The sequence below is a fragment of the Danio rerio genome, chromosome 3, assembly GCF_049306965.1.
Source record: "Danio rerio strain Tuebingen ecotype United States chromosome 3, GRCz12tu, whole genome shotgun sequence".
In the NCBI taxonomy this organism is placed as follows: Eukaryota; Metazoa; Chordata; class Actinopteri; order Cypriniformes; family Danionidae; genus Danio; species Danio rerio.
Genome location: NC_133178.1, coordinates 62,626,028 through 62,641,658, shown reverse-complemented (window position 1 = coordinate 62,641,658; position 15,631 = coordinate 62,626,028). Strand labels below are relative to the sequence as shown.

Genomic DNA, 15,631 nt, shown 5'->3' with positions numbered 1-15,631 from the left:
TTGGCTTCTCGTTCACTTTGAATGGGTGACATCAGGCATTGCCGAACTGCATTGTGGATCTGTCGGTGCTGCTTCAGTGGCGTTGCTTGCTGCAGAAGTTGAGACTTTCTCAACTTTTCAAGCACCGATGGAAGCATCAGCCAATCAGATCGCTGTATGCAAATACACCAGCTCAGAAAGTAGCTGATTGCTGGCTAATTTCATTGGCTGACGCTTGCTATGACAAACGTGCCAGCCCCAACTTCAGACACGCCCTCTGTCAAGCGTTGACACTAAACACTGTTAATTCACCATCAGTCTTCAACCGATAATTGTATTAACATTGTGTGTATGAGTCCATCTGAATCTGGATAAGAGTAAATATTGAAAGCCTTTTGTCTGTCTGTTTCTCTCTTCAGTATCTGACCAAGCAGGTGGATCTCCTGCGGCAGATGAACGACCAGCACGCCAAAGTGTACGAGCAGCTGGACTTGGCTGCTCGAGACCTGGAGAAGAGCAACCAGCGGCTGGTGCTGGAGAACCGCACGTCCCAGCACAGGATCCAGAGGTGAGGATCAGGCCAGTTCTGGCTGGTTTAAAAAATAAAATAAAAATAAATGACCCTCCCGTTCTTTATATCGTGCATGTCTCACTTGTTTAAAGTTGGCATGAAACAAAGTTAAAACTCAGCAGTTTCACAGCTGCTTATTTTAGAGAAGCAGTTCTCACAGCATCTGCAACTTTATTATTCTCCATCCGCAGCCTGACGGAGACCATCGATGGCCTGCAGGCTCATATGGAGAGCCTCCAGAAGCAGGTGGACGAGCTGAAGGCGTCCCAGTCCAGGAGGGATTTCACAGCGGCACGCCGAGCCCTCGGGGCCCAGAGCATGTCCTGCCTGAAGGAAATCTACGATCTGCAGCAAGACAAGTGAGTGTGGAGCCAAGAAACCACTATCATTCACATCATCATCATCACACACAGTCATACACTCATGTCTCGACGTGCCAAAGATTGACCTACTTTGAGCTGAAGTTCTTGCTTGTACTGAAAAAGTGGAGGTTGTGTCTGTTAGCTTTGAGCTCAAGATGTTGAGAAATATGGCTAAATGCACCCATGAAGTGACATTTATTTAAAGTATATCACTCTCTTTTACTAAAAGGGTCCCCCCAGGACAAGAAATCGGCTGAATGGATTTAAAAATGGTCAACTGTTTAGCTCTTGAAGACTTTTAAAATAACATATTTTAAAGAAGGCTAATTTTAAAAGTCTCCTAGAGCTAAACAGCTAATTTGAACCATTTTTTAATCGTTCAGCCGATTATTTAAATTTTATCATTGTTTTTTATTAGTTTTGTTTTGGCGGGGTCACTTTTGTTTTTAGCTTATCTTAGCATAATGAGTTAAATCAGATTGGACCATTAGCATTTTGTTAAAGGGTTGATCATTTTCCTATTTTAACCTTCTGTAGTTACATTGTGTAATAAAGTGCCTTAAAACCACAGAGATTTGAAAGACAACATGCTAATGGTCTAATCTGATTCAATTCATTATGCTAAGCTAAAAGTGACCAACAAATCAGTTGAATGGATTAAAAAGTGGTTAAAGTAAACCTTTAAAAAAAACCTGAAAAAATGAAGTGTTCATTTTAAGATCCTGTATTTTCCACAAGAAAACAGCTCGTCTCCAGAAAGCAGGTTGTTTTTCCTCCACTGGGGTCTGGGCTTTAATTACATTACCGCCACTGAGATAATTAAAGTGGACATGTCTCTCCATGATGTCCGGCTCATGGATGACCCCTGTGATCTGAGTATCAGCGTTCAGTCCTGCTGACTGGGCATCTCAAGGGCCTCCAAACCAGACATCATAATCTAACCTGACCCTTCTATTGTAATCCAGTAATCCTGCTGTAATCTGCACAGAGCAGGGAGAAAACAGTGCAGCGGAACGTTCATGAAGATACTTACCGGTTTCTTTGAATGCCAGTGAAAAGCTAATGACATATCCAACTGTATTTACTTTCAGAGATTAGAGAGGACTGTTTATCAGTGTTGAATAAAAAAAATAAATAAATAATTTTTGAATCCATTCAGCCCATAACTAGTTTTGGCTGGAGCATTTTAGCTTAGCTTAGCATAGCTCACTGAATCAGATTTGACCATTAGCATCTCGTTTTAAAAATAAGAATTGTTTAGGCTTATTTTAGCTAGCATGTTAATTAGCACTGTTGCAAACTTAAAAAGTTTTAGATTTTTGAATCCATTTAGCCGATCACTAGTTCTGACAGGAGCCAGTTTAGCTTGGCTTAGCATAAATAGTTAAATTGGATTAGACCGTTAGCATCTCACTTTAAAAATGAGAATTGTTTATGCTTATTTCAGCTAGCATGTTAATTAGTGCTGTTGCAAATAAAAAGTTTTACCATTTTTAATCCATTCAGCCAATCATTATGTCTGGCAGGAGCACTTTAGCTTAGCTTAGCAAAGATCATTGAATCGGATTAGACCGTTAGCATCTTGCTTTAAAAATGGGAATTGTTCATGCTTATTTCAGCTAAAATGTTAATTAGTGCTGTGGCAAATAAAAAGTTTTACCATTTTTGAATCCATTCAGCCAATCATTACGTTTAGCGGGAGCACTTTTTGCTTAGCTTAGATCATTGAATCAGATTAGACCGTTAGCATCTCACTTTAAAAATGAGAATTGTTTATGCTTATTTCAGCTAACATGTTAATTAGTGCTGTTGCAAAAAAAGTCTTAATTTTTGAATCCTTTTTATGATGATCACTAGGTCTTGTGGTAGCACTTTTAGCTTAGCTTAGCTTAGCATAAATTATTGAACTAGATTAGACCGTTAGTATCTTGCTTTAAAAATGGGAATTGTTCATGCTTATTTCAGCTAACATGTTAATCAGTGCTGTTGCAAATAAAAATTTTTACCAATTTTGAATCCAGTCAGCCAGTCATTATGTCTGGCGGGAACACTTTTAGCTTAGCTTAGCATAGATCATTGAATCAGATTAGACCGTTAGCATCTCACTATAAAAATGTGATTGTTTATGTTTATTTCAGCTAACATGTTAATTAGTGCTGTTGCAAAAAAGTCCTAATTTTTGAATCCATTTAGATGATCGCTAGGTCTGGTGGGAGCACTTTTAGCTTAGCTAAGCATAAATCATTGAATTAGATTAGACCGTTAGCATCTTGCTTAAAAAATGGGAATTGTTTATGCTCATTTCAGCTCACATGTTAATTAGTGCTGTTGCAATTAAAGTCTTATATTTGAATCCATTCAGCCGATCGCTAGCTCTTGTGGGTGCACTTTTAGCCTAGCTTAGTATAGATCATTAAAATGGATTAAACCATTAGCACCTCACCTTGAAAATGGGAATTTTTTGTGCTTATTTCAGCTAACATTAGTTGATTAATAAAAATTACAAGATTTTTTTAATTTTAAGATCACGTGTCTTCAGTAATTACGATGTTTATTTTGCTAGCTCTCATTGTTATTTTTATGGTAAATAATCAATCCGTGTAAGTTAATCCACTGAAAATGTGTTTGTTTTGGTCATCTTCAATCAAAATCTGATCATTTGCTTCCGTGTTTGGGGTTGAGATCCTTCTATTGATGTCAACCTGAGGGTTTCCATAGCAACTGCAAATGAATACCCTCACACCGTTAGTTTGCTATAAGGGAATGATGTGCAAAAGAAAGCCCCGCCCCCTACTCAATATTCCATTTCCGTTGGAAGCACATCAACATGCTGAAATATAAGTTTCATCAACTTTGGGTTCACATGGACTTTAAACACTTATTTGTTTTACTTCTGGAATCTCAAAATGAATGTCTTTTGTGTATTCTACTTTATAATTTTGATGCCTAACATAAAAATGAAGTGCATCACCATAACATGAGTATAGTTTCAGTTTTCCAAGGTGGAGTTTATGTTCTTTTTCAAGCCTTAGAAGCCAGACCTGGGAATCAAATGGTTTATTTCTGTGTTGTTTGCACTGTAAGGCTTGTGAAGAATGTCAACTCCACCTTGGAATGCTCCACTTTAAGTAACCGTTACTTTGAAAAGCTGCTTTGCTCTTGAATGCGTTCTCAAACAGTGTGACCTAAATAGCTCCATACAAATAAACTCCATAATGAAAATGAATACTTTATTTTATAGTCCTCCCCCTCTTATTATTTATATATATATATATATATATATATATATATATATATATATACTTTTTTTGTTTTTGTTTTTTGATACATGCATATATCTCTGTGGGCCTAAATATAAATATAATATAAATATTCATTATATATATATATATATATATATATATATATATATATATATATATATATATATATATATATATATATATATATATATATATATGGGAAAAGTCAGTTTTAGTAAACAAAGTCTGTTATTATGATATTTGTTGTTTAACACTTTAAACTACAGTTTAATTGAATAAATATACAACTTACAATTGACAATATACTTTAGATTTTTTTCTTCTCAAATTTAATTTGATTCCTGTTAAAAGGAAAAATGTGTCCTTAAGGCTTAGTTTATTATTATTATTACTATTATTATTATTATTACTATTATTATTATTAATGATGATATTATTAATATTATTAATGATATTATTATTATTATTATTATTATTATTATTATATTATATTATTTTCTATTATTACTTATATAATTATTATTAATAATTATATTATAATAATTATTATTATGATTATTAATATTATTACTGATATTATTAGTATTATTATTAATCATATTATTATTATTTTTATAATTAAGTATATTGTTGTTGTTGTTGTTGTTGCTGTTGTTATTATTAATTATATTATTATTGTTAATATTAATATTTGTAGTAGTAGTAGTAGTAGTAGTAGTAGTAGTAGTATCATTATTGTTTATATTATTAAAATTAATTTTTATTATTATTATTATTATTATTATTATTATTAATTATATTATTATTATTATTATTATTATTATTGATATTATTAATTGTATTATTATTGATATTAATATTATTATGATTATAATAATTATTATTATTAATAGTATTATTGGTAATATTATTATTATTATAAAAAAAAAATAATTTGGTTGTGATTTTTGATGTTTGATTGTATTTTTTAATACTCTTGCATGTACATTATGAATGTATGAATTTAAAAACATCGTACCTTAACTTTACATTCATAACACTTGTTTTATGATGTGTTTATGATGTCTCCAGTCAGTGAACTAGTTCTGCTACATTGAATATTTCCCTCATGAAATGCCTGTTGTCCTGCAGGAGCTGGACCTCAGAGGGTCTGCATGAGGAGCGGTCGTGGCCTGTGCTTAGTGAGCGGTGTGTAGAGGAGGAAGAGGAGACCTCTACCCTTCAGCACAGCCTCCACAAGCTGAAGCAGCAGCTGGCGACGGAGCGAGCCCGACGGGTGGAGGCAGAGCGAGAGACTGAGCTGACTGTTCTGGAGAACAGTGCTCTGGAGGACCGCCTGAGCCTGCTGGAGGGAGCCCGCCGCAGACAGGTACAGCCTCCACCCGTTAGCGCATTAGCTTGGGCAACCTAAAAATATGTCTTTTTTTTTTTCGATTCGGACGTTTAGAAATGAAACTTAAGAGACAGATGATGTTTAATTTTACTGGTGATTCCAAATATGTAATGAGATCTTAAGCTTTGATGAATTTGATGTTTCTCCGCTCAGACAGAATGCCTGAGCATACTGCCCGAGAGGCGTTTCAAAGATGGCCGCCGAGTGAAATGGCTTCCCTTAAAAGAGACTTTGGTTGTTATTAGTGCTGCCAATCGATTAAAAAAAATTAACTAATTAATCGCACCTTTTTAAAAAAATTCATCGCGATTAATCGCATTTAAAATACTGAAACTTGTAATTTTGGCTATTCAAATGTAAAATTAATGTAAACGCAAGACAAAAACTATTTAAATTTAAAATATAATTGTTTATTAGAATTAAAATTCAAAATATAATTGTTTATTAGAATTTTTGTTTAACTTGTAACACAGATTTCTTCACGTAAACAACATACCCACAATAAACCATCAAGATCCTGGCTTGACAGGATCCCTCCTACCTCTTCAGGTAGCCTATGTCGCACCACTCACCCCCACCGTCCTTCAGGTACGTCTCGAGCGCACACGCCCCTACTCAGATATGTCGCTCACTCCACCCCTGACACCCTTCAACCGGCCTGACACAGACACACACACAACGCGCTGCAGACGTTTTGGCCCCAACGGCCTTCCATACTGGAGCGACTCCCCTCAGATTCAACACGCATGATCACGTTCATCAAATTTGCCTAAACTAAGCGTCCTAAAGTATTACTGTATTTCACAAGGATTCTGACACAACATCGTGAAGCATACGCTTTTGTTGCGTTTAATGAGGAAACATGCTAAACTTGGAGGGTTCATGCTGAAAGGCAGAGTAATGCCCTGTCTTTGACAGCTCGCGACTTCATCAGAGACTTTCTGAGTACATTCGCATAAGACACCAATACTCCGATTTTAATATGATTAAGATAATACTCTTATTAAAATTCTACCGTGTAGCCTAAGCAGTGATTTTATTACCTTAAAGCAACACCGAGTCACGAAATGCGGAGGATTTTCTTTCTGTTCGCCATGCGGTATCAACTTACAACAGATGTCGAAAGTTAAAAATGAAACACCCGAAATTGCATGAAACTCTGGAGAGCCTGGTTATGCGACTAATTGTTTTATACTGAAACTTGCCTTCAAAAAGTGGTTCCTTGGTCTTATCCACATTTCTTGCATGTTGAACACACGTCCACCACAACAGGAAGTAAAAAAAACCTGCAACTGCGTAAATTTATTTTAACCCGTTAATTCAGGGGTGTCCAAACTTTTTGGGCCGAGGGCCAGAAGCAAAAAAAAAAAAAAGTTATTCCCGGGCCATATATTAAATACATTACACAGACACGTGCATATATATATATATATATATATATATATATATATATATATATATATATATATATATATATATATATATATATATATATATATATATATATATATATATGTGTGTGTGTGTGTGTGTGTGTGTGTGTGTGTGTGTGTGTGAATATGTATATGTGTATATATGTATGTATGTATGTATGTAGCCTGTGTGTGTGTGTGTTATAGAATTATTTTAATTTGTTATTTTAATTCATCGTCCAACTGTGTTTCTAGAAAGACTTTCGTTTTTAAAATCTTGAATCTTCTCTGGGCAAATTACACTTGCAACACTCCTCCCTTATAAATTCTCCTTCAGTGAAAGGTTTCCTGTGCTGTGCGATTAGCTGGGCTACATCATAACTAGCCAGCGTAGAATTTTCTTGCACTTTATTAGCACGAAAAAAAACTGCTGTTGTTGAGCTGATAAGCCAGCTGCTATTTGTTTTACTTTTTGATCTCGTTCGGCACCAGTGTAAGAGCTGAAAGCCTGATGATTTATTTTATAATGTCTTTTAATATTATATTCCTTCATTACTGTAACTGATTCCTGGCAAATTAAACAGACACATTTCCCGCTGACCTCTGTGAAGAAATATTCTTTGCCCCATCCTGACTGAAATTTCCTGCACTCACTGTTGATTTTCCTTGTTCTTGCTTGTGCCATGGCTCGCCTAAACCTGATTATGAATTATGTTTCTTTCAGTTTGTTGTTCGGTCCGTTTTACTTCATAACAGGAACTGCTGCCTAATTGAAGGCATGTAATAGCGACACCCGGTGGTTATTTATTGAATTACACACATTTTTGTATAGTGGGCCAGTTTCTATAAAATATTCATAAAAAGCCTTGCGGGCCGCCACAAAACTGATCGCGGGCCGCAGATGGCCCGCGGGCCGTAGTTTGGACACCCCTGCGTTAATTATTTAAAATTAATCGCATGCGTTAGCGCACTAATTTTGACAGCGCTAGTTGTTATATAACATTCCGCCCAATAAAACAAGCTATCATCCATACTTGCATGATACATGCTGCCTTTGTTTGCACTCAGTGATGTTGAATTTGAAATGAAATGAAACAAAAACATGTGGTTGTTGCATAGGCTAATGATGTTTTCTGCAAATGACCAAAGTATTTTTATGAGCTGAAAGGCAGAATGCGAGTGTTTTCATCAAGCTCGACATTATATAACAGTTTCAGGTTGGGTTTTAGTGTTTGTAACATGTGACACACATTGTGACATGCGGTTTCACTTTTGACAGGCGGAGCTGGAGGCCGAGGTGGAGGAGCTGCGTCTGCTGTGGCGCTCCGAGTCTTCCAGCTCCAGACTGACCGACACGCTGCTGCCTGACAGTGTTTTCTTCAGTGCAGAGGAGCGGCTGGGGGTGGAGCCTGAATGTGAGGAGGAGGCGGAGTTTCCTCAGGGGCGCTGCCGCTGCAGCAGTGATAGTTACGTCAGAGGAGCTCGAGCGGAGGAGATCCGGCGTGGACACGAGCGCTCCTGCATTCGCAGAGCTCAGGCCGTCAAGCAGCGCGGCATCTCTCTGCTCAATGAGGTGGACGCTCAGTACAGCGCCCTGCAGCTCAAATACGAGGAGCTGCTGCGCCGCTGCCAGCACGGGGCCAACAGCCTCAGCCATAAAGCCGTCCAGACGCCCAAATCCCAGAGCTGCTCCGCCACAGACACCGCCTGCCTCTCCGACCAGCTCCATCAGCCCGAGTACAAAGCCCTGTTCAAAGAGATCTTCACCTGCATTCAGAAGACCAAAGAGGACCTGAGTGAGAACAGGGCTTTGCAGGCCCAGTAAGGTGTGGCTGTTTTAAAGGGGGAGTTCACCCAAAATTCTGATGAAATTCTGTCACCATTTACTCATCATTTGCTTGTTGCAAAACGGTTTGGGTTTCTTTCCTCTGTTGAACACTAAGGAAGATGAACTGAAGAGTGCTGAACAGAAAAGAGGATATCTTGAAGAATGCTGGGAAAACATCCATTGACATCCATAGTATTTGTTTGTTCCTACTATGGATGCCAATGGCTGCTTTTTCCCAACATTTTTCTTGTTTTGCGTTCAACAGAAGAAGCACTTGAGTAAATTATGAGTAAATGGTCATTGTTTTTGGGTGATCTGTCCCTTTAAGTTGAGTGTAGTGACTTTGCACTTGCTAATGTGATTTAACAGTGTGTTTGTGTGTGTGTCTATTGCACTATAACAGCTGTGCCTATACACAGTATACAACACCAAACCGTCCACATCCAGAACCTGAATGGTCTGAATGGGGTTTTTCTACTTTTATACGTCTTACTCTAATGAACGACACACACAAGCTGTGTGAATCAGCCATACCAGACGCCTGAGATACATCAGGTTTGGAGGAAGACTATTGTTATTAGTACTAACAACTACATAACACAGTTATGGAACTAACTTGATGTACATGATATACCATAATATTGGTGAACCTCACACAAGCTGCTAAAATGAGGTTTTACATCGAAAAATACAACAAAAACAACAAAAAAGCAATTGACATTGTAAATTTGAGCCAGTTTTTTAGGAAAATTTAACGTTTTTGTTGTTGTGTTTGAAATTACACGTTATCTTCATGACGAATGCCCCTAGTGCTGTGGCAATCATTTGGAGGAATGGATTTTACGATTGCGAAGTGCATTTCTATTCTATCTTGAATCGGCTCTGAGCTTAGTTTTCAACAGCAGATGGCACTCTAGGCTAGTATTTAGCAGCAGACAGGCTAGCTATAGCAACACACGGCATTCTGGACTAATTTTGAAAAGCCTAGAGCACCCTCTAATGTTAAAAATTAGCCTACATTTCCCATCTATTGTTAAAAACTAGCCTAAATCGCTGTCTAATTTTACAAACTAGCCTATCTGCTATAGCCAAAATTGCCATTTAATGTTAAAAACTAGCAAATGCTGTTAAAAACTAGCCTAAATCGCCATCTTATGTTAAGAATTAGCCTAAAGCCCCTTCTATTGTTTACAACTAGCCTAAATCGCTGTCTAATGTCAAAAACTAGCCATCTGCCGTTAAACAAGCCTAGAGTCCAATCTATTGTTAAAAAAATAGCCTAAGTTGCCATTGCTAATGTTAAAACTAGCCTATCTAATGTTAAAAACTAGCCTAGATCGCAGTCTGCTGTAAAACAAATTGCCTAGAGTGCCATCTACTGTTTAAAAAAAATTAGTCTAGAGTGCCTTCTACTGTTAATCTAACATTAAAAAACTAGCCTAGAGTGCCATCTAGTGTTAAAAATTAGCCTAGAGCACCACCTAATGATTAAAAACTAGCATAGAGCACCATGTTTTTTAAAAACTAGCCTAGAGTGCCATCTAATGATTAAACACTAGCCTAGAGTACCATCTAATGTTAAAAAACTAGCTTAGAGTCCCATCTATTGTTAAAAACTAGCATAAATTGCTATTTTTTAAAACTAGCCTAGCTGCTGTTAAAAGCTAGCTTAAATTGCCATTAAATGTTAAAATCCAGCCTAAAGCCCCCTCTATTGATAACAACTAGCCTAAATCGCAGTCTAATGTTAAAAACTAGCCGATCTTCTGTTAAACAAGACTAGAGCACCATCTAATACTAAAAACTAACCTAAAGTTCAAACTATTGTTATAAAAATGCCTAAATTGCTATTGCTAATGTTAAAAACTAGCCTATCTGATGTTAAAAACTAGCCTAGAGCGTCATCTGCTGTTAAACACTAAGCTCAAAGTTGATTCAATCGAGAATAATGCATTTAGAAAATCTTAGAATGGGTTTCTCCAATTTTTTGCAACAGCTTTATATCCCCAATTCTATTTGCATATTTAAAAAAATAATAATCTAAATGCCATTACATTAATGCACAAATTAAATTTGTAAAAAAAAAAAATATCTGAGAAGTATTTAATGCGCTAATTTAAAATCTAAGATTGTGCGAGAAAACACTGTTACAGGAATAATAGTAATAAAAAAAAATTGACAAGCTTTTTATAACGGAATATGAACCAGATATTCTTTTATGAGAGTCATTTGATAAACATTAGAAATATATACGTATATAAACAAAATGGAATTCAGTAGGACCGTGTATGTAGCCTTAGATTTTAAGTGTCTAGACATTTCACATGCAATACTTATTAACTTATAATAGAAAATGCTGCATGTGATTTCGATGACGTTACTAACGGTGATCTCTTGTATTCGAGCAATACTGTTTGCTGTTTTGCTGCTTCTTTACCTCAGTGCTTTGATATGCTAGCGGAATCAGCTCCTGTCAATGTAAACGATATGCTTGAAAATCTGTGTAAATAGTTTGTTCGGATCAAATCGTGGCTCTGCGTTCGCAAACACACTCACTCTAGCTAATAGTCTCAAGCACTTTTTGTTTTGGCGTTCATGTAAACACCACTGTGATACTATGCACTTTAGACAGACCTGTGGTCAGTTTTTGGATTTTTGAGTTACGTTTTTATTTATTTATTGTTTTCATTTAGTGTCGAGAGGTTTTATTTATGTTCTTGTTTGCCGTTCGTTTACTGTTTTCAGATTTATTTATTTTTTTTCTCTCCTGTGCTTAGGATCAGCAGTAGAAAGTTCAGTTTGATGGACATGAATGTGTTTGTTTTGAGCATAGACGGATATTGAAAGTGACTACACTGTAAAAAAAATCTCTTAATTAACAGTTTCCATGTTTTTTTTTTTTTGTTTTTTTTACAGTTGTGAATTGCATTGTGGGATGTTGATCTCTGCTCTGTCTAATTTTATTGTTAAATTCAACAGCAGACTGCACTCTAAATAGGCTAGTATTTAACTGCAGATAGACAAGATTGTAGCATGAGGTGATGCTCTAGGCTAGTATTTAACTGCAGATAGGCTAGTTTTTAGCATAAGACGATGCTCTAGGCTAGTATTTAATGCATATAGGCTAGTTTTTAGCATAAGACGATGCTCTAGGCTAGTATTTAATTGCATATAGGCTAGTTTTTAGCATCAGACGATGCTCTAGGCTAGTATTTAACTGCAGATAGGCTAGTTTTTAGCATCAGACGATGTCTAACAAACCATTTGTAAGGACGTCACCTGCTGTTAAAAACAACTAGCTTAGATCACAGTCTGCTGGAAAAAAACAAACCCAATAGCACCATCTACTGGTAATCTACTGTTAAAAAAGTAGCCTAGAATGCCATCTTGTTAAAAACTAGCCTAGATCACCATCTAATGGGTAAAAACTAGCCTAAATTGCTATCTAATCTTAAAAACTAGCCTAGATCGCAGTCTGCTGTAAAAAACAAAAAAAAACAATAGCTCCATCTACTGGTAATCTACTGTTAAAAAAACTAGCCTAGATCACCATCTAATGTTAAAAGCTAGCCTAGATCACCATCTAGTGTTAAAAACTACTAACCTAGATCACCATCTAGTGTTAAAAACTAGCCTAGAACGCCATCTAATGTTAAAAACTAGCCTAGATCGCTGTTTGCTGTAAAAAAAAAAAAAAGTACCCTAGAGCCCCATCTACTGGTAATCTACTGTTAAAAAAATTGCCTAGAATGCCATCTAGTGTTAAAAACTAGCCTAGATTACCAACTGATGTAAAAAACTAGCCTAGAGCACCATCTAGTGTTTAAAACTAGCCTAGATCACCATCTAATAATAAAATCTAACCGAGAGCGCCATCTAATGTTAAAAACCTAGATCGCAGTCTGCTGTAATAAAGTCCATCTACTGTATACAACTAGCCTAGAGCGCCATCTAGTGTTTAAAACTAGCCTAGATCACCATCTAATATTAAAATCTAGCCTAGAGCGCCATCTAATGGTAAACTAACCTAGATCGCAGTCTGCTGTAAAGAAAATAGCTTAGAGAACCGTCTATTGTTAAAAAAAAACTAGCCTAGAGCGCCATCTACTGTTAAAAAAAGCTAGCCTAGAGCACCATCTAGTGGTAAAAACTAACCTAGAGCGCCATCTAGTGTTAAAAACTAGTGTAGATCACTACCTAATGGCAGTTTATTACAATGTATTAGTAGCAATACAAAACAATATATGACCTTAAACTATTAAAGATGTCAATAAAAGTCACTTTTTCAAACTTTTCAATGTTAAAAGTTGTTGGAAGAAAGATCAAGATCTCATAAAGCAATTCAAAAGCAGAAATAAACATGGAAAAGAATAAAAACATGAATTACAAAATACAAAAAAATGCTAATTAATGGATGTTTTTTTTACAGTGTAGCATGAAATAGTTTGTGGTTTAATAGTTCCACAATACCCGATTATTACTGGCTTATGTGTTTGGTAACACATAACACTGCTCATGTGATATTTAATACGTAACTCAGATCTTTTTGAGTACATAAATACCTTGAGTTGATTGTGTAAACAAGCTGTTTTCCATCGACGTATAGCGTCAGACAGCTAGGATAGTGACAGACTGGATATACGGAAAGTGTTTTTGATTTGACCCATTCCTTTAGTCACAGGGAGGTGTTTATAGATTGTAGATTGTTTTATGAGGGATGAAAAAAGTGGTGTTTTGCATTTCTGAGCTTATCGCTTCAGTGTTATGAATGCTGTTTCCCAACCCTGTTCCTGAAGACGCACCAACAGTATTTTGGATGTCTCCCTTATCTGACCCATTCAGGTTTTGGAGTCTCTTCTAATGTTCTGATGATGTGGTTGATTAGGGAGAGCTTGAAAATGTGTACTGTTGATGTGTCTTCAGGAACACTGTTGGGAAACACTGGTTTTGGAAAATGGTGCTACTGTTCCGCAGCCGTCCTTCAGCTATATAAGTGATTTTTGGCATTAAACTCCTGTCATTATTTTCATACACCATCCAAGCTTTTGTAGGATGATGTGCTTCTCGGTCAGCGATGTGTTGGAAAGCATGATCAGATGATAGCGTGCAGCGGAAAAATACAGCTCTTGATTTTGTAATATTATTAAAATAAAGCATTCAGCAGTGTTCATTAAAGTGTTAAAGTGGTTAAATTACCAAATGTAGACCAAGTTTGGGATTGTCTTGTAATAATACCTACCTTGCTGGGAAAACAATCAAATTTCTGGTGACGACGACCACGTTAGTATTTGTTGACGATATTAAATCGGTTACCTCCTCCATCCAGAGTTGATTGTTTCAGCCATCCTGGAACCGGAGTTCAATGTTTTAAGTAAAAGAATAGTTTTCTACATTATTTATTATTATTATTATTAGCGGTTGATGATTGTAAAATTTGACATGCGTAGTGAAGGAATGCACAATCTGATTATTACTGGTGCTGAATATGCGCGGTTCTTCTTAGAAATACTGCAGTGTAGACTAGACCCAATGCCTTTCTGAAGATCTCTGATCGCTGTGTGTGTGTAACAGCATGACTAACATTGAACTTGGGTTACCAAAAAGCCTGGAAATAAAACTGTATGGATGAACCGATTACAGTTGTGCTGTGTTTATTTCATGGTGGCTAGTGGTGTATAGGGATCGCAAGTCTCACGGTTTGGATCACATTAGGGTTTTTTTTTTCAAAACAGCCAAAAAGGGGGAGGAGACGGATGTAATTTGCTTTCCATTTGTTACAAAAACAGTAGTGCAAGACAATTTTGGTTTTACCCAATAGAACTTAAAATAAAGAAATAGTCAGCTAAATAAAAATAAAAAAAGTGTAAAATATTCAGCATTGTGAAAATGTCACTGTTACTACTACTACTGTTTCTAATGATGCTAAATGTATTAATCTAACATAATTTGTAGAACCCATTTTTATTTTTAGTCTCATTTTCAATAAATGATTCAGTTCTTCACTCATAAAACTTTGTTTCATTGCGAGATGTGTAATTTTTGAAGAATTATTCTGTGGCATTTTTTGATGGCTGGTTGTCGCCATCTATAGGGTATTGACCTTATTCTAAAATGCGGAAGTGCTCCTGTTTGTCCAAACTTCCGTTTGGGAGAAATGACAAGGAATAATAAACGGCAAAAAAACGGTCAAACTACTTGCTCTACAAACAAATGTTTGCATGACTGTACAGACCAAGTAGAATAATATAACAAGGAAATATCAGTTTGCAACATCAAACAGCGAAACTAGCAGTTTTTAATGTCTAAAAATAAATGGAAGTGAATGAGACCGGAAGTCTCGTGGCAAAAAGATTCAAATGGCAGCGCCCGCTCGTCTGCGGAGAATAAGGTCAATACGCCGAGCTAGTGCTGTTCCCATGCTGATACACTTCCGGTGACCTGTTATTGTGAACTTTTTTCCATTTTATACGGTTCCTTATACAGCATCGATGTTGTAATGTCGTTAAAATACATTCAGTTAAATAAACTTTAGCATTTATTTAGTTGCTCAAGCGTAAAACGAGACAAAAAGCTGTTTACTCGCACGCGCCTGTCAGAAGCGGCAGGCTAACGCAAAAGCTCTTTGAATATACTGGGGTAAAATAAATGCTCATATTATAAAGACATGGCGGGGGAAATGTAATTTAATGCAGTGCTTCTTGTACAATCTGAGACCCACTTTAAATCGGATATCACTCAGCCAGTGGAGATCGCTGATTTTTAAAGAAAACAGACCTTAAACACACCTGATTTTGCATTGGCATTCAATTCGCCGGAAGCGCTT

General features: G+C 36.4%; 1 protein-coding gene across 1 annotated transcript in view; it reads left to right on the top strand.

Annotated features, from left to right (window-relative positions):
* cdr2a (cerebellar degeneration-related protein 2a) overlaps positions 1–14,443 on the top strand; it is a 30,410-nt gene extending 15,967 nt beyond the window's left edge. Inside the window, exons 3-6 of the mRNA XM_001921397.8 lie at positions 399–547; positions 742–909; positions 5,307–5,544; positions 8,260–14,443. Coding sequence (XP_001921432.2) covers positions 399–547; positions 742–909; positions 5,307–5,544; positions 8,260–8,805 — 1,101 coding nt within the window. The 3' untranslated portion in view covers positions 8,806–14,443. The remainder of the gene's footprint in view (positions 1–398; positions 548–741; positions 910–5,306; positions 5,545–8,259) is intronic.
* The last annotated feature ends 1,188 nt before the right edge of the window (positions 14,444–15,631 follow it).